The sequence below is a fragment of the Anabrus simplex genome, chromosome 4 (assembly GCF_040414725.1).
Source record: "Anabrus simplex isolate iqAnaSimp1 chromosome 4, ASM4041472v1, whole genome shotgun sequence".
Taxonomy (NCBI): domain Eukaryota; kingdom Metazoa; phylum Arthropoda; class Insecta; order Orthoptera; family Tettigoniidae; genus Anabrus; species Anabrus simplex.
Window position 1 is genome coordinate 330,012,752 of NC_090268.1, and position 22,348 is coordinate 330,035,099.

General features: G+C 36.8%; 1 protein-coding gene across 4 annotated transcripts in view; it reads right to left on the reverse strand.

Annotated features, from left to right (window-relative positions):
- LOC136871957 (uro-adherence factor A) overlaps positions 1 to 22,348 on the reverse strand; it is a 171,091-nt gene that overhangs the window by 26,011 nt on the left and 122,732 nt on the right. For 3 of the 4 annotated variants that reach the window (XM_067145714.2, XM_067145715.2, XM_067145713.2), the window contains exons 5-6: positions 13,718 to 13,885; positions 8,417 to 8,623 (exon numbers count right to left, since the gene is read on the reverse strand). In XM_067145714.2, the coding sequence (XP_067001815.2) occupies positions 8,417 to 8,623; positions 13,718 to 13,885 (375 nt within the window). The remainder of the gene's footprint in view (positions 1 to 8,416; positions 8,624 to 13,717; positions 13,886 to 22,348) is intronic. The other variant, XM_067145716.2, reaches the window with a different exon arrangement.

Here is a 22,348-nt window from a genome sequence, read left to right on the forward strand (position 1 = left end):
GATATAGTGGCGTTCCTAAAAACGCCGAATACAAAATAATTACGATTCCGCTCGAACATAGCAGATATGAAGCACACTGTAGACACGCCGAAATAGGTGAAAGTGCGCAAAGTTACCCTTAACGTTCCGGAAAACGTGTTCTTTAATGACACAGAGAAAGTTTGAATTTAAATTACTCAGTAAAATACTATTTTTTTCAAAACATTAAGGCAATTTTGAATTAAAAGTCTGAATTTCAGTAACGGGACCAACACTGTTCTTCGAATTATGAATTATCCGTATTTCGAATTAAATGATTTAAATAACATGCAAAATCATACCTCATGTTTCCGGGAACAAGAGCTGCTTCGAATTAGGCAAGACTTTGAATTAACCGATTTCGAATTATAGAGGTTTTACTGTAAATATGTTACCTCTACAAATATATTGCCAAAATTTTCGTATTCTACATTCCTTATTTCATGGTGTTTGGATATTTTTTTCCGCCAGTGTAGCTCTTCAGCTTTTCCTGCATTATCCCCATGAACACATATTTCCTTCCATCACTGGTTCCCACTTACTGACACGTGACCTTGGTTTTAAGGGTGCGCTAAGTATACACTCTACCGCATACCTATTTGTCTCTCGAACAATTAGGTCAATCTCTCTGTGACTGAAGAACAGCAGAAAAGCATCTAAAACAGACCTGAAATCCTTTTTGGTACCCGACACAGCTGTGAGGGTGATCTTTTGTGTGCTCGTAACAAAATCTACCTCTCGCCACATCCAGTGAATGAAGTTATAACAGCTGAAGATGTTTCTTCTTCATCTGCGCAGCCTGCCATTTCTGCAGTAACCTCTTCCTTTGCATAGTCACCGCCCTATCACTACCGAAAATACTGCTTCCCAATACCTCATTTCCACTACTGTCATCCAACAAAAGAATAATCTCACCTGAAAAAAGAATGAGACGGCCCAGCTATTCTTCTGCGACTGACTAACCTACGAAGTATTTGCTTTTGATACTTCCCCTTTATAAGTGGCAAAACTTTTAAAGTTAGATATAGTTCACAAAGCATTCTCGAGATGGCAGGAAAGGACATAACTTTTAAAGCAACTTCCTTGAAACTCAACAGAGCGCATTTCATGTTCTAACCCTCATCGATACTATCAAGGGGTAGAGAAAGGTCCACCTATTCAATATATCGATCAATTTCGTATTAGTTCTAATTATAAGATAGAGACGGCAGGAAAGTACACAACTTCTCAATTCATAGAGCGTCACCTAGGTGACGTGTTTTTAGGCCTCTCCCACTATATTTTTGGTCTGGCTATATCACCGTAGAAATTTGTGTCTATTGCAATTGAATTGTCTTGTTTTGCACTACTATTTTCTATGTGGTTCCATGTTGCTAAATTTTATTTCTATGCTCTCCACACTTGGAGCTGTATTTTATCCTTTTGTGGACACACACAAGTGTCTAGTTTCGGCCAATACTACGATGCCTGGATAATCCGTTTGGCACGAGGGTTTTCTACCCTCAGATCTACTGATTTTTTTGTTTTGGTGAAAGACGTCTTCATCTTAATTCATGCTTTCTGAATTTCCTGGGCATGTGTGAGTAAACTGCGTTACTGACGCCATGGCATTGGTATCTATCCAAGGACATCATGTAAGTCATTGTAACTCCAAGTTTATTCTTCCTCCTGGGGCTGGTCAAAAAACTACTTCTGGATTTTATTTTCTCCTCTGAAATGCTTTCGTCTTTTGGATCTCAAGGAAGTAATTGCAACCTTTGTTCAGTCTTTGGTCCCATTGAATTTTAAAAAATCTTCAACTAAAATGTAACAAATTTCATTATGATTTATACTGTTAAAACCTCCTAAAAAGTTGTTGGTAAATCGTATCCTGTTAACGCTGGTACATCCTTCTGGGTAATAATTCTTGGTTGTTATTATTATATTATTACTATTTATAAATTTGGAAATTGCAAAAATGGTACTAATGAAATCAATTTAAACTTTAATGGTACTGAGCTACTTATTGGGTGCAATTCATTAATGTTACAGAGACCACACGAGATTTTGCCTGGGACTCAAGCTCTGTATAGGGTTTTGGATGGTGTTATTCTTTTTCTACTTTTATTTTCATTTATTGCTGTTTTGTGCATTTCTCTTCTTGTAATACTTTCTTTCTGCTTTGGGTTTATCCCATTGTTGTTCCTGTTTTGTGATAGGTCACTTCTGGGCTTTATGTGCGTGTTGTCTTCTCCATGGCAACAGCAGCTTTGGTGATGATTATTGTTTATTGACTGGAGTGGGCATGCCCCTGATAATTTGAGTTGTTTTTTGCTCTTGCTTCCTGGACAAGATTTGTGAACATTCTTGTCTTTAATGTGACCTGTTGATTAATCTTCCTTATCTTGGTCACCCTTTGCTGTTTTGAGACAAGTGATACGTTTTATGTTAATTTTACTCTTCTGAAATGTGTGTTTGAGATCCGACCCCTTGGGAAAATCTCTGTGGTCCTTATTTGCTATGTTCTGATGTAAACAAAAGGAAAAGAAGTTGTGGTGAAATCTTTTAATGTAGTGTAACATCAAGGTAATTTGTTAAACTGGGAGGTTAGTTAATTTAGTTTACCAAAAATTTACTGCCAGTTTTATGAATCGAGACCATGGTCCTGGTAAACCTGATATTTCTAAAGGCAGTTCCCACTGGGTCTTTAATTTATTAATTCATTAATTTACTGATTTTCATTTATTCTTGCACTTTAAATTAGAGGATGTCTTTCCCCATTATTGTATTTGGTTCTTCGGTCTGACTACCGCAGTCCTATTAAGTTTTAATTCATTAATTTACTGATTTTAATTTATTCTTGCATTTTTATTTTGGTGGACGTCTTCCCAATTGAAGTACTCTAGTACACTTGAGTTACTAATTTTGTCCTTGTTCAAATTTTAATTTATTAATTTGGTTATTTTAAATTGTGACTAGCATTCTATTTGAGGACATTCTTTCCATTTATGTATTCTAATTTATTCCTTTCACTAATTAAATAATTATTTTGCTTACCGAAAGGAATAATCTCTTGTCTTTTCCTTCGAAATATTTCTTACTATTTCTTGCCGTGCCAAACAATTTTACTCGATCTTCGGTTTCTTTGGGCGGTGTCCAGCTCTTCAACATATGGCGAGTATCTTGTGGTTTATATATTAATTTTTGTTTTTGGGTATTTGATATCTCTTGTCCATGTTTGACTTGTGCCAGCAAGCGACAGTACGGCTGGTGCAAGGGTGAAAGAAGATCACGGAAAAGCAGCCAGTGATGTGCGTGTAACAGGCGTTCCAACTTCCGCCCGCACTGGCCATTCATGGTATGTCGAACTGGCGGAATGAGTGTAGTCCACTGGACATACATTTAATGTCAAACCGGCTGAATGCGTATATAGACCACCAGATGTACATTTAACGTCGAACCGGCTTGAGGGGTTAATAAAAATCTGTGGTGTTGCTAATGACAAAAACTGATGCCTATTTTCTTGGAGAACAAGGATGATAATGATTTTCTTTTTTACCACGTATGTTTTAATCATAAGTGCAAAGTCCTCACGTACTGTAATGAACACTTATCACATCAGTGACAGGCTGTTGATGATAAAGATGAGTAGTCGACCTACAGACCTAGTTGTCATCCAGGTGTACTTTCCCACATCCGCCCATGATGATGAGGTAGATCTATTGTATGAGCAAATAATGGCAATCTACTCAAACTGACTAATGACAAAGACAATGTGTTATTAATGGGCAACTTCAAGAAAACCAAAGGAAAATTTGATTTAGGAGAAACAAACCAGTGGGGTGAGAGACCCTTAAGAATTCTGTGAACAACACAAATTGGTGATTACAATTATTCTCATTGAAGTGCATAACAGAAGATATACATGGAAAGCACCAGATAACATCAGAAGATTCCAGATCGATTACATTTTATTTGAACAACATTACCAGAATCAAGTTAAATTTAGTCACAATCACCCACGTCCAGATGTTGTCAGTGACCATAATCTTGTCCTAGCTAAATGCAATATCCAGCTAAGAAGAATTACAGAAAACCAAAGAGACAAAATAGCACATGGATGTTCAAAAGAATGAGGAAACTGAGCAACTCTTCAAAGAGAAGACCAGTGAAGTGATAGCAAGACATCAAGAAGAAGTAAGAGGACGGATCAAGATAAAGGATGGAATAGTAGAGGCTGCAAAGGAGGTTTCAGGTAAGAGGAAACTGGAGCCAAGAAAACACTAGATGACAGATGAGATATTAAAGTCCTATAGAAGTGAAGAATAAATTGAGGAAAGAAAATAAATTGGAAGACTATAAAATAATAAAAAATCAGCTCACAAGTAAATGAAGAGAGAAGAAAAATGGGCAAAAGAAGTAGCCAAAGAAATTGATAATGATACAAGAAATGAAAGACAGGATCAGGCATATCATGAAATTAAATCCCTGCAGTTCAAACTTAAAACAAAATCCACTCTGCTGAAGGACAAGGATGGAAACCTACTGGTGGATAATGAAGTATGTGAACATTGGAGAGAATATATAGAAGAAATGTAATAAAGAAATCAGAGACATCAGTGAAGTACTGGAAGAGATAACAGATGAGGACAGTGATAAAATGGGTCCTCCAATAACCATGCAGGAATTTGAGAAAGGCCTGTCAAGCTTAAACGAGAGAAAGGCAGCAGGTACTGATATCATAACTGCAGAGCTTTTTAGAAATACTGGTTCGGACTTCCAAGGATTATCTTTTTAATGTAATGGCATTGAGTTACAAAACAGGAGTGATCCCAGACAACTTTAGTAAAAGCATAACAATCACTGTCCCAAAAAGAGGAAATGTTATTGAACGTAGTAATTATAGAATTATTTCAATCGTATCCCATGCCTTAAAAGTACTCTTAAATATAATAAAGAACAGGATACAATTTAAGTTAGAAGAAATGTAATAACAGTACATGGATAATGATCAATTTGGTTTTAGAAAAGGCAAAATGAGAGAAGCAATCCTTGCATTAAGAATGATACTGGAGAGACGGTTAGAAATGAACAAAAAGGTATTTATAGCATCCATTAATTTTGAAAAAGCTTTTGACATGATGAACTGGGAACTATGGTTTAAATGTATGAAGAAAGTGAGGCTCACCTGGAAAATTTACTGAACCAGTGTACAAATGTAGTGGTGAATGGATGTACAAGAATGGCAAGAATTAAGAAAGGAGTGAGGCAGGGTTGCCCACTCTCACCATACCTTTTCAATTTGTTTATTGAAGAAGCAATGTGTTTCAAAGGAAAGGACTGAAGGAAAAAAAGATAAATGGGAAAAGAATCCACAGTATTAGATTTGCTGATGACATTTCTATCACAGCAGACTCTGAGAAGGAATTAAAGTGATACATTGAAATATTACAAACTTAAAATCAATAGTAAGAAAACCAAAATTTTAGTTGTGAGCAAAGATGGCAGGAAAGTAAATACAAACATAAGAATAAGAAATTCCAAAATAGAACAAGTGCAACATTTCTGTTACTTAGGAAGCATTATCACTGAAGACAATGGGTCATATCCTGAGATGTAATGACTTCCTAGTAAACATCTCTGAAGGAAAAATACTAGGAAAGAAAGGAAGAGAAAGACCAAGGAAGACATACGAGGATGTGAGAAACTTGATGGGATGTAAAAACTACAAGGAAGCGAAAAGAACAGCAGGATTGAGAGAAGAATGGTTGCAGTGACAAGGCCTAGCCTTTAGTGTATGATGATGGTTTTAACAGATGTATTAGCTGCAACATTCCTACAGTAAAATAATTTTTTTTAAAGAAAGCAATCTGTAAAACCTTAATCACTATTGAAGACAAAACCCAAAAGAAGTATATGAAAGGATTTTCCACAGTGAAGAAAACCCAAAGATATGTAGTGCAAAATCCAGACCCATGTTAATCACTCAGATGATTGGCATTTGTGAGATGGATACAACTTAACTTTCTCCAGACATAATTTCATCTCATTTAACTCAAAACCTTGAATTGTTGCAGAAACAGTTCGATACTATGCTATCAATTCTTATCTCTATTGACAGACATTTACATCACCTTATTTTGCGCCTCTCTCAAGGAGACACATTTGACATCTTGCATCTTAATCAAATGTTTAAAAGCATGCTGATGTACCAACTATCAGAGCTATCAATTTACGTATTAAAATGAGAATGCTTATAGTTTGACAGTCAACCTTGAAATATTTATTTTGTGATGTGTGATCTGATCTCATGTGGCCTCTGGATAGGCCTAGTGCAGTTTCTAGTCGGCTCCCATGTGTGACCTGCATGTATGTACGTGGTGATGATGATGATGATGATGATGATGTAGGGAGAGGGTGAAACCTGATGTCAGTGCATAGTCTACTCCTGTTGAATAACATACACAAGCCTGATCAAGATTTAACATCCCTATCCGAAGGATGAATCACAATCAACAGTCATATGTCCCCCACTCCAAATGAACTCTGCAGAGAGGTTTAAGATTAAACCTGGGATTTTTGCATGCAACTTAGTGATTAGACATTGTATACAACCACCTTTCCCACCCTGCCGGCCAACATTTTGATGGTGAAATTTCTTTCCATCAACAGGACCTACCAGTTAACCACGATGTTAGACCATAAAGACTCAACACCAAATGACCATGGCCAACGGGCGGTCACAATGATGCTGATACCTATACATAGTCCGCTTCTGTTCTTGGCTACTTCCAGAACCTTTTAACAGTATAAATGGTGAATGCATTCTGTCACTTTTCTGTTTCAATAAATGACAGTTGGAAGGAGTAAGTGTTCTACAATATACCTGTACACAAATTATCATCCTGATATGCTTTTTTAATAATCATTATAATCATTTGTTAGACTCGTTCAAAATCGGCATATGGGGGATCGATACTGCTCAACCTCAAGTATATTTGAACGAACATTATCAGTAAGTACACTTAGGCCCGGTTTCATCAACACATGTTAAATATATACTAACAAGTAGTTAGTTAATACGGAGTTAGAAATTTAACATCTTGTTAGGTTTCTTGCGTTTCATCAAACTTTTCTTGTGAAATGTTAACTAATCGACTGTTAACTCTCCCAATATTGCGAACTGGTGCGAATCAAAGAGGCAGTGGTACGAACATGCTGTTTTACAGCGTGCTCCGATGCGCTTTTGTTTGGGCACAGCTGTAAAATATGGCGCGTGAAGTGAAACGGAACCGTAGTTCTAATCTTTCCTCCTTCGAAAAAGAGTTGTTAATTGAATTAGTTAGTAAATATATATAAGTTATTGAGTGCAAGCGCACAGATGGCTTGACGATAAAAGAAAAGGACGAGGCGCGGGAAAAGTCCGCGAGGGTTTCAATGGGGGTAAACAGATACTTTTTTAGCAGGTATCCGCTGTCACCTAACAAAATCACTTCGTTAATTGTCCCACTTCAAACTGTGCTCCGATATGGGAGTTATTAAATATTGTACTGTTGTGTGCAGAACCAGACCACCTAGCAAGTATATCCCTGATTTGGAGGTTAGGCTCACTAATCACCTGAACATTAACAGAGAAATATCCCTTTCGATTACGATATATTTCGGCCCAATTGCCTCCATGTGTGCAATCTATTGCACGTAGAACAAACACCAGGAAAACGGCTAATTTCATAGAAGTCGCGGATAATTTGCTGACGCTCTTCTACTGAAGGGAATGTTATATACCTCCTTCTCATGGATGCTATTGCTGCAGACACTCGACAAACAACTCTATTAACAGTGGCTTTAGAAATTCCAACATTGTCTCCGGCCATTATGTGAAAATAACCAGTAGCAAAAACTCGTAATATTATCAGTACCTGCAACATTGGAGAAAGAGGTTTTCTCTTCGTAGGATATTCTAACCTCACGTGAATTTCGTCAACAACCTTAGCAACGACTGTTTTCGATAACCTGTATCTATGGAAGAAATTTCGGATCCGTCAAATTTTCAAAGTCATTACGTCGCTGAACTCTTCTTCGATCAGGATTGTTTTGTAAAAGATCTAAATAGAGCAATTCCGCCTCGAAAGCGAGATTCACAGCAGCCATTTTGAAACAGGTTGCTAAATGCTAATGTTAGCCATTTAACATGGGAAATGGCTGATGTTAACTTTAATACGCAGTTTAACATTTATTGATGAAACGCAAATTTTCTTAAATCGTATGTTAAAATGATTTAACACCTTGTTAAGTACTAACATGTGTTGATGAAACCGGGCCTAACAACAGCATCATAAATTAAGCATCCTCACGAGTTATTAATTGGCAACACCCTAGTCCTACGAATTTCAGTAATGAGATTTTCTTGAAGTTATACCTTAATGTATCCGTCACAGATTTCACAGATGACAAATGTGGCTTTATTAGACGAGTTGCCTGGATGGCCTGGAAGTCCTGCTTGGCCAGTATGCTTAGTGTGCATAGGATTAGGCGGCATTCCAGTAGGCTGCCTAGGAAGTGGAGTAATTGAAATGCTAGGCTGCTGAAGAAGCTTTGCAGCTGGATTCTTGTTGTTTGCAGCACTCTGTCAACAAAAAATAAATACAGTTAAATAACTATACTTACATAAAAAACAAGCATTAATAAAAAATATGAATTTGAATATATATGCAATATCAAAGAATAATTATCACAATAATTCTAGGTATTCATTCAATCCCCTCATCAGACCATTAAAACTCACAAAGATTAAAACTTTTACCAACTTTCAATTATTCACGATTTCTAATACGAAGGCAGATCAAATATAAACTGGAATTTGAATGTACTGCTGCTATTAGCAATAATTCTGAGGCAGGGCTTTGCCAGGATGTTGGCCGGGGTGTCTGGAGAAGAAGTTTGCACGTGCGAATGACTGGGGAGAGCTGGGCTGCTTCAGTACGCCATGAGTGAGCAAGAGGTTCACATGTCTGCTGCGCAATGCATCATCATCAAATTTCTCACAAAAGAGGGCACTAAACCTTCCGAAATTTTGAGACAGCTCCGCACACAGTTTGAGGAAGAAACACTTTCACAGACTCGAGTGTATGAGTGGGCCAAAAAATTTTTGGCAGGAAGAGAAGCTGTGGAAAATGAACCTCATGAAAGGAGACTGCAGACAACATTCTTGCCATTCGTGACATTACTGGTGAAGATAAGCAAATAAAAATTTCACAAATTGTTTTAGCCATAGGAATAAGTTACGGGAGTGTTCAAACCATCATCCGAGATGAACTCCATTTCAGAAAATTGTCTGCCAGGTGGGTTCCTCGTCTCCTCAACCAGGAACAAAAACTTTATGCCAGGAAGTTTGTCAGAGATAGCTGCGTCGCTACGAGAAGGAGATGATTTCCTGTGTCGTATTTTGACTTGTGATGAAACTTGGGTGCATCATTTCACCCCCAGAGTCAAAGCAAGCAAGTATGCACAAAGTGGCGGCGAAGAGATGAAACCGGTCTGGTCAAAGCCAAAACACACCCATCTGCTCGAAAGGGGCTTGCAACCATTTTCTGGGACTCTGTGGGCATTTTGCTGTTGGATTTTCTTCAAGAACTAAGGATAATTGAATACCTGCTGGCAAAAACGTTGTAACCCTCACTTTTCTAGAATGCTGGGTTTCAGTGCATAAATGATGTATGCGGCCAGAGTGAGGCATGTAGGAAGTTATGTTGGCAAACATGTACGTTAAGCGCCTTTATCTTTTGTTTAAATTTTGTGACGGGTCGTGCGGGTGCAGAAAAGTTGTATCAATGGAGGAGGTACATCGTGTATCACTAGTCCTAGTGTGTGCAACGATATAAATAGGGGATGAAAACGCAAAATTGAATATAGTAAATGGAAGAGGAATGAAAAGAAATACAAGTGGAATTCGGGGCAACCATATTTGGCCCACAATAACAAATCAGTGCCTGGGAAAATCCATGCTGAACAGGTGGGTGAAAAAACGTAAGCCAATGGAAGTAAGTCAACGTGTTTAATGGGAGATTTATGTGTCTTATGTTTTAATGCGTAATCAGAGCTTTTATTATCGACTGTATTATATAGTGTATAATGTATTATGTGTATTATATATACTGTATATGCATACAAATATGTCTTGCTCTCTTTACACATTGCTACCTGTAAATATAAATACCAATGTAGAACAGTGAGTTTGGAGGACAAAAGAATGATGTTTGAAGAGTTCTACAATTTAGGCTACAATGCACAAACACTACATTTAGCTTTGTCATGCACTGAAATTGCCGATATTAAACGCAGGGAGACCGATGAGGCCATTTCGTGCAGACACTGCACTTAGAATTACTGCTAGACGTCTGCAAATGCTTCAAGAGAAGATAAAATGTGGCATTCCCTTTGAAGACAGAACAGGTACGCATAAGAATCGTCCAAACTAACTTCAGAACATGTGGAAGATTTGATAAGAAAACACACTGTAAAGCTACCAAGACAAGAAAGCCATTACTCGAGACATAGGAATGAAAAGCTCTGCCCGAGTTCCAATTTGAATGTTACTAAGCTTTACCAACTCTCTAAAGAAGAGAATCCTACAGTACAATGTAGTGAAAGAGCGTACAGAGATATTTTCAGGAGAATATAATTTACGCTTTGGAGTACCACGTTTGGTCTCATGGGTATTGTGATAAGACTATTCCTTCAGACTGTTCATGGTGAAAATGAAACCGAAATAAAGAAAATAGTAGAAGAGAGCAAACTGCACCATTTACGGATGGAAGCAGCTTATTCAATGCTGCAGAAGGATACTGAAAAGGCTACAACAAACAAAACCTACACTGTCATATGCACAGACCTCCAGCAGGTATTGTACTGTCCTACCCTTAATCATTCTGAAGTATTCTATCAACGTCAACTTACAATCAAGCAATACATAATGTTGGAGACAATAAGGTGTAGATGTGTGGAAAGATGGAAATGTAGCCAGCCAGACGTGGATCAGCAGAAATAACCTCTTACCTCCTGAAGTACATAACCTCTGAATTTTCAATACTAAAATCGAGTGAAGAAAGAACTTTAGTAGTGTGGTCAGATCGATATACAGGGCAGAATAATAACGGGAAGATTTTGTTTTGTATCAGTATCTGCTGAGCTTGAAGTACTTCACATCTGTGGAGCAAAAATTTCTAATCACAGGTCACAGCTTTTTGCCTTGTGATCAAGATTTTGCATTAATTGAGAGATGATGATGATGATGATGATGATGCTTGTTGTTTTAAGGGGCCTAATATCGAAGGTCATCAGCCCCTTAATTGAGAGAAACAAGAAGAACCATCTTGTGTACGAACTGTTTGAATGGGTCCAGGTAATAGCAACTGCAAGAACTAGCAACTCGTTTTTGGTTTGCTACATGCAGCAAGATGATTTCATTGATCCGAGCGCTATTGAAAAACAAATCCGCAAAGATCCAAATTGGAAAATAACGGACTACGTTTGAATGAAGATATCCTCAGACTCTCCAACAGTACTTCAATGTCACAAGACCCATAACTACCTTGGTACTACGTAAAACTTAGCGTTACTTTCTAGAGGTAAAACCAACATCTGAGTTCCGCCTGTTATAATAAGCTTGGATAGACTACCCAGACTGTATACAGACCCATTGCCTGTACCTGCGGAAAAGTAAGCTAATCTGCCAGACATGTGTCGATACATTCCTGAAAAATATCAAGGTTTTTATGAGAAACTAAAGACAAAGTGAAGTGACAATGTAATGTTTATTCATCACTGCAAAATATTCTCGCAACAATATTGCTGGTGTTCAGTGAATTCTGTTTTACAATGGGAAATTAACAATGGGTAATGCAAATTAGAAGTGTGGTTTCTCTTTCATTATTTTTATACAGAATAAAAACAATGAATGATATTAAAAGCTATAAATATTTTCAGTAGTATAAACGTTGTAACCCGCAAAAATGTGCTACTTCCATTACAGTTACAACCTTTTTGCATGGACGTCGAACAATCATCTCTTATACCTTGATTTTAAAGACGCACATTGTCAAAATTATTATGCATTAATAACTAGTTAACTCATTAGTGAACTAATTGTCAATGGCAGAATAAGCATTCACAAACAATTAGCTTGTATATTTGTTTTTCTTCTCTCCTGAAAAATTTGCATTTTGAGGGTTACGTTTTTGCTGGCAGGTATTCAATTAATGCAGCCCATTACTGTCGCCTTTTGGATGAAACTCCGTATTGCAACAAGCGACGCCGGCAAGCAATCCGATACGTCATTCTTCTCCACGACAATGCAAGGCCATAAACTGGGGCTTTAACGCAGGAAAAACTACAGGAAATTCACTGGACACCTCTGGAACACCCTCCGTACAGTCCACATTTATCGCCCTGCGACTACTATTCGTTTAGATCATTCAAACAAGACCTAGGAGGACAGCGGTTCGATGCACATGTAGAAGAGTTTGTGTGCAACTGGCTCCACACACGTCCCTCTTCTTTCAATCACGACAGAATCAAAAACTTACCAATTGGTGAAAATCTGTACTAAAGGCAGGACACTATGTATATAAGTGATCTCTATATGAGTATTTTTTGGTTGATGCAATAAATTTTAAAAAATAATCCCTGTTTATATTCGATCTGTTCTCGTATCAGAGCATTTGAATGCCAGGCATAGCTGATCAATTTTGCATTACAATATACAGAGAAAAAAATGAAGCAGTTCATCACTTCATTTATCGTACAAGAAATTACTGAAAAGAACCTCCTCCTCCTACCATGAGCTTATCGTGTTGAGAATGAGTTCAGCAACACTGAATTAAAAACCCCACGAGAGCATGTAGGAGATCTTTTGAGCTTATTGTTCAAATACTGATTTCTAAAGAGAAAATCTATATGAAATCTAGATAAAAGTTCACTTGAAGAAATGCATGAATTCTACAAAATATAAGTTAATTTTATCTCAGCTAATTTGTAAGAATTTTTTTGAATAGCAGATCTCCTGCTGAATGGAATACTTGGAATGAGTCCATATTTTAGTCTGCTATTTCTATGGTTCTAAGTTCATTTCTGTAAAACTATTAATATCAGAAAATGTCAATGTCACTAGCACATCAAATGTCTAAATGTATGAGACTTCTAGATTTGCACTGAGGTACAACAATTTCAAACCCTTTACACAAATGATGTTCTTTATATAATATCCCGGACTTTAATTCATTCAAATTCGCACACACCAAATGGAAACCATTACTATTTTCAGCAAGAGTACAAGAAATTACCACTTATTTTAACATATTAGCAAAAGGAATACATATGCTGAATACACCTGGAACTGATATCTCCATGTTTTAAGTTCTTACAGGATGAAGTTGAACATTTATCACATTAACTGTATGCATATTTTCAAAGAAAACTTTGTAATCAATGAACATACTAGCTGTTTTATTACTAAAAATATTAGAAACACAATAAAACTGCATACATAATACTCATATCCATTCATCCAATGACAGTAAAATACCAGAAAACTAATCTACAGTACATGTGAATAATTATGTATCTACAGGAAAAAAAAAAAAAAAAAGTTTGTAAAAGTGGTTTCAAGCATCATGCTTACAAATTCCAACATCCATAATCAAGACAGACTAACAGGTATTACCTGTATCGTGATGGAATTATTGCCTGCTGCTATGTTGGGCACCAGGGCAACAGGGGTGGGTACAGATGAGCTAGCACTGGCTGCACTAGGTGGCATCAATGTAAGTCGTGGCACAGAAGGAACGTTACCCGGCATCATTGGCATCACCTGGCCTTGACTGCCCACCACCTAACACACAACCCAGTTCTATACTGACTACATATTTCTTCTCTCACACCAAACGCACATTAAACACAAAAGACCAAAAACACATCAATAAAATGAACATATGCAATTGCACATTTACTAGAAATAATCAATTACATATAACTACTTCACTCAATGGATCAGGAGGACAATGAAGTTGCCATCGGCATACTTACTGGGCGAGAGTAGTCTATTACAGTGAAGTGACCCACATATTGATAAATTGTAAGATACGTGAAATATTCCTCTTCTTCCAATAAAAAATATCTGCTTACATATGAAACGAATTTAAAAATACTCAGGGAGTGAAATATTTTAAATTGCTCATAAGATGATTTCTCAATAAAAGTTACAGTACCATATGAATTAATCAGAACAAGGGGTTTTTTTTTCATAATTTTTCCAATAGTTTGCAACATTGTGATACAAATTGTTTACCCACATCTCAAACTGGCTTCCTGTTTTGTACAACAACCATCCATCCTGATCTTAGAAGGCAAACATCCTTGAAAAGTGAAGGGCAGAAATGCTACAAAATATCTGCCTTCCGATACACCATGACTGAATGCAAGTTCAGAAAGGATCAAGCTTGATGTGAAGAATGGTCTACGTTGAACCCTGACCAACTAGGGTTAAACTCTGACCCTTGTAGAGAGCCCCACGTTTTTGTTTTCTAGGAAGCTTTTTAAAAGCTGTGGATTTCAGTATCATACCATGGGCTTGGCAAAACTCTAAGTCTGACACCATTTTCATTGGTCCTGTTATGCGCTGGGTGTTTCCCCGACTACATGTCGATACTTTCTCTCCTTCCCTATCTGGGTGTTGAAGTCTCCCATTAGTATGATGTGTTTTTCAGGTACCCTTTGGATGACATCGTCCAAATGATCCCAAAAGACTTTCAGTTTCTCCTTGTTTTTTCTGTTGTCCTCATTTATGGGGGCATGGGCATTCACGATAGTGTATATTCTATTGGTAGATTTGAAAAACCAAAGTTGATAGTCTTTCAGATTGGGACTCAAACTGGACTATGGAATCCAGGATATTCTTGTTTATTATGAAGCCAGTTCCTATGTGTGGCATGTTTTTCATGACACTTTGACAAACTTTTCTCTTGTATATCCTGAACCCTTCAGAGTCAAAGTTGTTTTCATCTATATATCTGGTCTCCTGAAGTGCCATTATGATATTGATATTATTATTATTATTATTATTATTATTATTATTATTATTAAGAATCATCAGAACTTGCATAATTAAAAAAAACCAGGTCCAAGGAGTCTGAGAATCCTTCCTAATGAAATTGTCTATAGAAAGATTGACCCAATCACCAGCACAATGAAGAAGAAATCCACAAAATTCAGCAAGATCTCAAAGCAGGTTGGACTCGGTATACCAGATGCAGAAAACAAAAATAAAATTAATGCCCTTCTTAAGAATCGCACATTTTCAGCAGAAATGATACAAAGAAGTGCTTTACTGATTTCAGACAAATTGAGAAAATTACGATTGGAATAAATGAAAAAGTACTGCACATATCACAAAAAGCAAAAACCAAACAGTACAACCTTCGAAGAGAAAGTGAAGATGAAACGACTCAAGTGGTCCAATGTGGCTAATAAAGTTAATAACAATCAGCATAACAACTTTGATGAAACTTCTTGATTTATACCATATTCAAATTTAATGATGCCTTGCATAGGTTTTGTACTGACGAGTTTTCAATTATTCTATTACAGCTGTGGAAACTGTAGTCCATAAGGCATGGTATCAGAGGGGTAGCGACAACCAAGGATTAAAGCACCCCCCATCAGGGTCAGATAAAACGTTACTAGGTACTGATGGCATCACAGAGTAAACTGCAGCAGATTTTGGGAAGACTACACCTGGTAGGTTTGCTCACCGTAACAATTTTGAACAAAAATTCAGGACCTACTCCATATTCAAAGTGGCAGGTTTCTGACGACAGTGTAATGAGTACATGGTCTCTTTTATTGATGAGTCAATGTTGAAACACACAAAGCAATGTTCAGAAACAGGCAAAACTATAATAATGAATAACTATACATATCGAGAAGAAAAGTGTAATAATTTCAACTGCAGTTCTAGGTAAATGATACACTGTATTCCAGTGGTTTTAGTGTTAACCCAATGAGTGCCACACCCGCCTACAGATAGACTGATGCAGCTGGTCCAGCACTGCTACGCCCATCTATAGATGGTGCACGAGAACTTTATAATATTTTTTAGTCTCGCGGTTCACTCTCGAGAGCAGAATCATTCTCTGGCATGTTCTGCCATCTGTTGTGCATTATGTAGAACTTATCAATGATGGCTAATAGCTTAGGGAAGTAACTTACAGAGCTTTTAGTAGACATCTGTGGAGTTTATCTGTGATGTAAACAAGCATAGCGGAACAACAAACTAGTTCCTCTTGCAGCGATGTTATTTAAGATCAAAGAATCTTTCAGTTACTAAACACAGCAGAAGTTAAGTATGAAGATGATGATTTTAATGAACTGTTAAGCAATTTTGAAAGTGAGAGTGACACAAGAGTGCTGAAAATATTGTGAGAAAGAAACAAGAGCCTAATTCTAAACGAAAGAAGAAAAACAGTGAGTTCAGAAGCTATTTCATCACTATTTTTGTGGCAGACAGATGACTTTTCTGCACCAGACTTTCAAGTAACTTGGACAGACTCTGGGAACCAAGTATTGTTTGATGACAACCCTAAAATCATTTTTTATTTTTTCAAAACTTTTGTGCCAGTGGAGTTGGTGCAGCTGCTTGTTGAAACAAATCAGTATCACAAACAACTGGTGGAAAACCTTGAGCTGTCACTTCATTCCAAGTTTAGAAAGTATTTTAAGATATTAACTCAGAGGTGCCAACCTTTGAAGTGGATTATCAGTAATCGCCCTCCGCCCCCGAGAAAATACAAGTCAAGTCCAATGCATGCTCCTTCCTTCTTGATAATGACACCCCTTTTACCCTTCCCTCCAGCAATCTATTCAAAAGTATATCATATTACACAATAACATTTCCACACAACCTGATGGTTCTGTGATAAAACATTCCTTGTAGCTCGTTTCTCATGCAGCAGCAGCTTTTCAGCATAGTTTTCCTTGAAGCATCCTTCCCACTGAGAGGACATTTTTGTCTTCTGAACCATAAGCGATTCCAGTGCAGATATGCTTAATGTAGGCCTCACTTCTTTCTCTCTTAACACAGCAAAGACAACATTACTGAAGGATTTATAGTGCAGAAGAGCAGCGCCTGAGCTCTTTCATTCACAATGAATTTTACAACACTTATGGGTAGCAAAAGGAAGTAACGATCGAATAAGTATCGTTGCCAACTAGCAAGCATTGAAATGGGACGATTTAGGAGAAAGGCTCAAAAGGATTGAATATGTTTCCTTCTTTTCTTTTTTTCCGTAGAAAATTATTTTGATACAAATACATGTACCATACTAACAACTTAATAAATATGTAAGTTTTTATTACGTTATTATTATATTGAATAGGTGGCATTTAACCAAATTATAAGAATTTATATCAGAAGTAGATCTTCAATACAGACAAAAAATGAAATTTATAACCGGCAAATAAAATTATTTTCCCGTGATGTCAGCTTTTCCGTAATAATTTCCTCTTTGACCGTAATTCTGTAATAGTGAGGTGAAACCCGTAATAATTATGGACAATCCATAATAGTTGGCACCTCTGTTAACTTGTGTACTTGTAAGGAGTTACATGTATTAGCTGCCTACAAATCTTAGAAAATAATTTTATTTTGGACACACTATTTTGTATAAAGATGATGTACGCTTGGGCACACAAAGTGTAATATTGAACATAAGTGTAGAATTTTCCATTTGCATTTAGATTTACAAAGAACCAACATTTATAAACATTTTAAGCTAATCACCCCACTGGTAAGTTAAAAATTAAGGCTTCTACAAAAAAATTTAACATACGAATGAAAAAACTCAGCACTGAGGTACCAAACAGTCAACTGGTAACTCAACACTTAAAAGGTTAATGTCAGAAGAGATATTTCAGAAGGTACAGTAACTGTTAAATCACATAGCCTAAATATGATATAAAATAATTTATAAACTCTAACCATATTGGTATAGCTCATTCGTTCACAGTAATTTTCAGAAAAAGAGACTGAAGAAAAGTCATAAAAGAAGCCTTATTGATCTGGACTGAGAGGCTTCCGGCTCCTGTAGGAAGTGCTGAAGTTAGCAGATATACTATTTCTGCAGCCACCGATTACATAAAAATTAGTAATTTCTCAGCGGGGAAAACACGAACATGAGTACCCGAAATAAACGATACTGGCCACAATAGTTCTTTGTATTCAAATCAGTCAATCACTACTGATCTGCATTTAGGGTATTGGCCCAGGTGGCGAATGCCTTTTCTTAAACAATTGCAAAGAAATTGTATATTTATTGAACATCTCCCTTGGTAAGTTATTCAAATCCCTAACTCCCCTACCTATAAAAGAATATTTGCCCCAATTTGTCCTTTTGAATTCCAACTTCTTCCTTTTGTGATCTTTCCTACTTTCAAAAACACCACTCAAACTTATTCGTCTACTGATGTCCTCCCATGCCATTTCTCCACTGACAGCTCGGAACATACCACTTATTACATGTTATGAATTTCATTATGATAACCGTATTGGAGTACAGAATGTAAAAAGTTTCAAACAAATATATTAAAAACCACCATTCCAATACTTTACTTTGTAAAACTTTTTACATACCACTTAGTCGAGCAGCTCATCTCCTTTCTCCCAAGTCTTCCCAGCCCAAACTTAACATTTTTGTAATGCTACTCTTTTGACAGAAATCACCCAGAACAAATCTAGCTGCTTTTCTTTGGATTATTTCCAGTTCTTGAATCAAGTAATCCTGGTGAGGGTCCCATACACTGGAACCATGCACTAGTTGGGGTCTTACCAGAGACCTATATGCCCTCTCATTTACATCCTTACTACAACCCCTAAATACCCTCGTAACCATGTGCAGAGATCTGTACCCTTTATTTACAATCATATGTGATTACCCCAATGAAGATCTTTCCTTATATTAATACCTAGGTATTTACAATGATCCCCAAAGGGAACTTTCACCCCATCAATGCAGTAATTAAAACTGAGAGGACTTTTCCTATTTGCAAAACTCACAACCTGACTTTTATCACCGTTTATCATCATACCATTGCCTACTGTCCATCTCACAACATTATCGATGTCATTTTGCTGTTGCTCACAATCTTTTAACTTATTTATTACTCTGTATAGAATAACATCATCTGCAAAAAGCCTTATCTCTGATTCCACTTCTTTACACATATCATTGATATATACAAGAAAACAAAGGTCCAATAATATTGCCCTGAGGTATTCCCCTCTTAATTATTACAGGGACAGATAAAGCTTCGCCTACTCTAATTCTCTGAGTTCCACTTTCTTTTGTCAAGTCCAATTGCACTCATTTTTGCCAGTAGTCTCCCATCATCTACCGTATCAAATGCCTTAGACAGGTCAATCGCGATAAAGTCTAATTGACCTCCTGAATCCAGGATATCTGCTATGTCTTGCTGGAAACCTACAAGTTGAGTTTCAGTGGAATAACATTTCCTAAACCCAAACAGCCTTTTATCAAACCAGTTAGCCACTAGTATACTTCCAACAAAAGAAACTTTAGTAAGGCAGACACCGTACACGAGAGAATGTCTTTATCTCCAAAAACCACGAATGCCATTCTTATTGTGCACAATAATGCACATATCCGAGTCTAAAATCAATACGTTTCTGGATCATTTCTCTTTTTGTTTTGGTAGCTATGAGCACCGCATTTTAGTCTGCAGGGATAATGCAGATTTTAGTTTTAGGAAATATAATTCTATTTTACATATTTAACAATGGTATGTAGTGCTAACTTTATTTTTGTTTCTCTCCTCAGGTTCATATATTTATCTGTTCATTTTATATGTTTATGCATGAATAATACTCAGTTTTGTTTATATCAAAGGTAATTCACTTCAAAGAAAGGTGTGTTAGAATTAGTACCTTCCTCTGTTATTTCATTCTGTATTCTTGTAGCCCTGTGAAACATATTATTGTTTACAATAATTATAACGTATTAAGCAGAATGCAAATAATTTAGTCTCCCTTATTTAGCAGCAATTCACAGTGTTAAAATATATACTCTACTTTTTCCTTCAGTTTACATATTCACATATTTGTTTTAGATGACTGTGTATACAGTTGCAAAGAATAATAACAAAGTTATCATTTAAGGAATGCAATTCCTTTTTTTGATTAAGAGGGAGTAGAATTGTGCCTTTGGAGTTTACAAGATTATCATACATTAAACAAAATTTTCTATGTATTTCAATTCTTTCTGCCTGCAGCGGGCTCCTCTCTAACACGCAGTGCAGCTCTCGCTCATTGCTAATGTTCTGCTGGGTACTGGCGAGTATGAGTACCATCAGCTTTTGACATCTTGTAGGCACTCTAAGTAGAACTATTCAGTGCCACAAACAGATTGGGTCAAATTCATCGGAGGAAAAAAAAAAAAACTGTGGCAGGAAAAAGAAGACTATGCCAACTGGTTTTCCTCTCAGAAGCACCAAATCAGACTCCAGGCTCACTGCTGTGGACTTAGCTTGAAAAATAGGGGAAAGGGGAGGGAATCTGTACCTTTTTTACTGTTCAACAGTTTATGAACCTGATATTCATAACGATCCACATCAACAATGTATAATACACAAAATTCCCTTAAGAAAAAAATTTAAAAACATCCACCTTATTACTTTTTAACACTTCTTTTATCATAATCTCTTGAGTGTTTTAATACAGTGAATTGTACTGATTAAAGATGGATGTTTTTTAATTTTTCCTTTTAAGGGAATTTTGTGTATTTCTAACGTTCGTCGTAGACTTCTGGCAGCTGGAAGGAAAGCCTGCAAAACTGTTAAGAAACATCTAACAGGAGAAATGTGCAGGAAATATCTCTTGTGGGCATGTAGTTATCAGGATTGGACAATGAAAGGAAGTTCTTTTCCCAGATGAGAGCCACTTTGAAGCAGGGGCAGATGATTCAATATGTGCACCAAACGAAGAATGAGCCAACAACTAGAGCACATTTGCAACAGACCGTGTAACATCCTGTGAAGATGTTTTGGAGGTATTTCACACGTGAAAGACCAGGAAGGGCCCTTAGTATCAGTCAAAGAGATAATGAAATCTGACCAGTACATCCAAATACTTGAAAGGAAAGTTGGTGGCCTGCAAAAGAGCTTAGTGACAGAAATTTTCAGCAAGTTTCAGCTTCTTGCCATACTTCGAACAAAGTGAAGAAATTGTTCAGTGAAAACAATATTTGTATCTTAGAGTAGCCAGGAAACTCCTGACATTAACCCAATAGAAAACTTGTAGACTATTTGCAAAAGAAGACTCAAAATCTGAATATTCCACAAAATTATGCATAATAGTCTCTAGTTACAGTGTGGTTTCATGATGATGAACTTAAAAGTACGTGCTCAAAGTTTGTAGAATCGATGCCAAATTGTGTAAAGCAACTTGTAAAACAGGAGGAGGCCATATTAGATATTAACAAAAGATTGAAGGTATAGTATGTATTAGGAAAATATAAAGAAAACAAAATGTGTATGTTATTGTCATGTTCCAGTTAATTTGCATCGGACTATAGTTAATAACTGGGATTAACACCAATAAAACAAAGGATTGCATTCAGCATTGCCAAACCACCAAAGTTAAAATCTGCTATCATCACAGTATGCTATTACCAAAACTATTCTATTACTTCCTAATAGATGACTTAAAATGTGGTTAAGAACAGTTTATATAGAATATATTTTCAGTTACCTTTTATGCATATATACATGCCTTTATATATTTTATTGTTGAAAACGCGCACAAGCCGTGCAGAGTACCAGTACATTAATTTACATCACATACACATTACTTTTCTTTGCTATAAGCTACGATGGATTTCTGTCTATTCTTGCATTTTACAATATGGTATCTATCACAGAATTCCAAGCACAAAAAAACACACACACACAATTGTCATTTGGTTCGTGAAATAATTTGTTACAGCACACCTTGTGGTGGAAACCATGATCGCCAACCTCGTTGTCACATGTGGTATGCCTTTATATATGTTAAGGAGTAGAATAATAACATGTGCCAAGCAAGTTAGCTGTGTGGTTTGGGCTGTGCAGTCGTTCATTTGCATTTGGGACATGCTGGGTTCGAACAATGTCAGCAGTCATGAAGATGACTTTCTGCCCCATTTTCATACCAGAAAAATGCTAGGGCTGTACTTGAACCCCTCAGTGCTGTAATACCCAGTGGATGGAGGTGATTCGGGTGCAAATGGTATGAAAATGTGGTGATCCC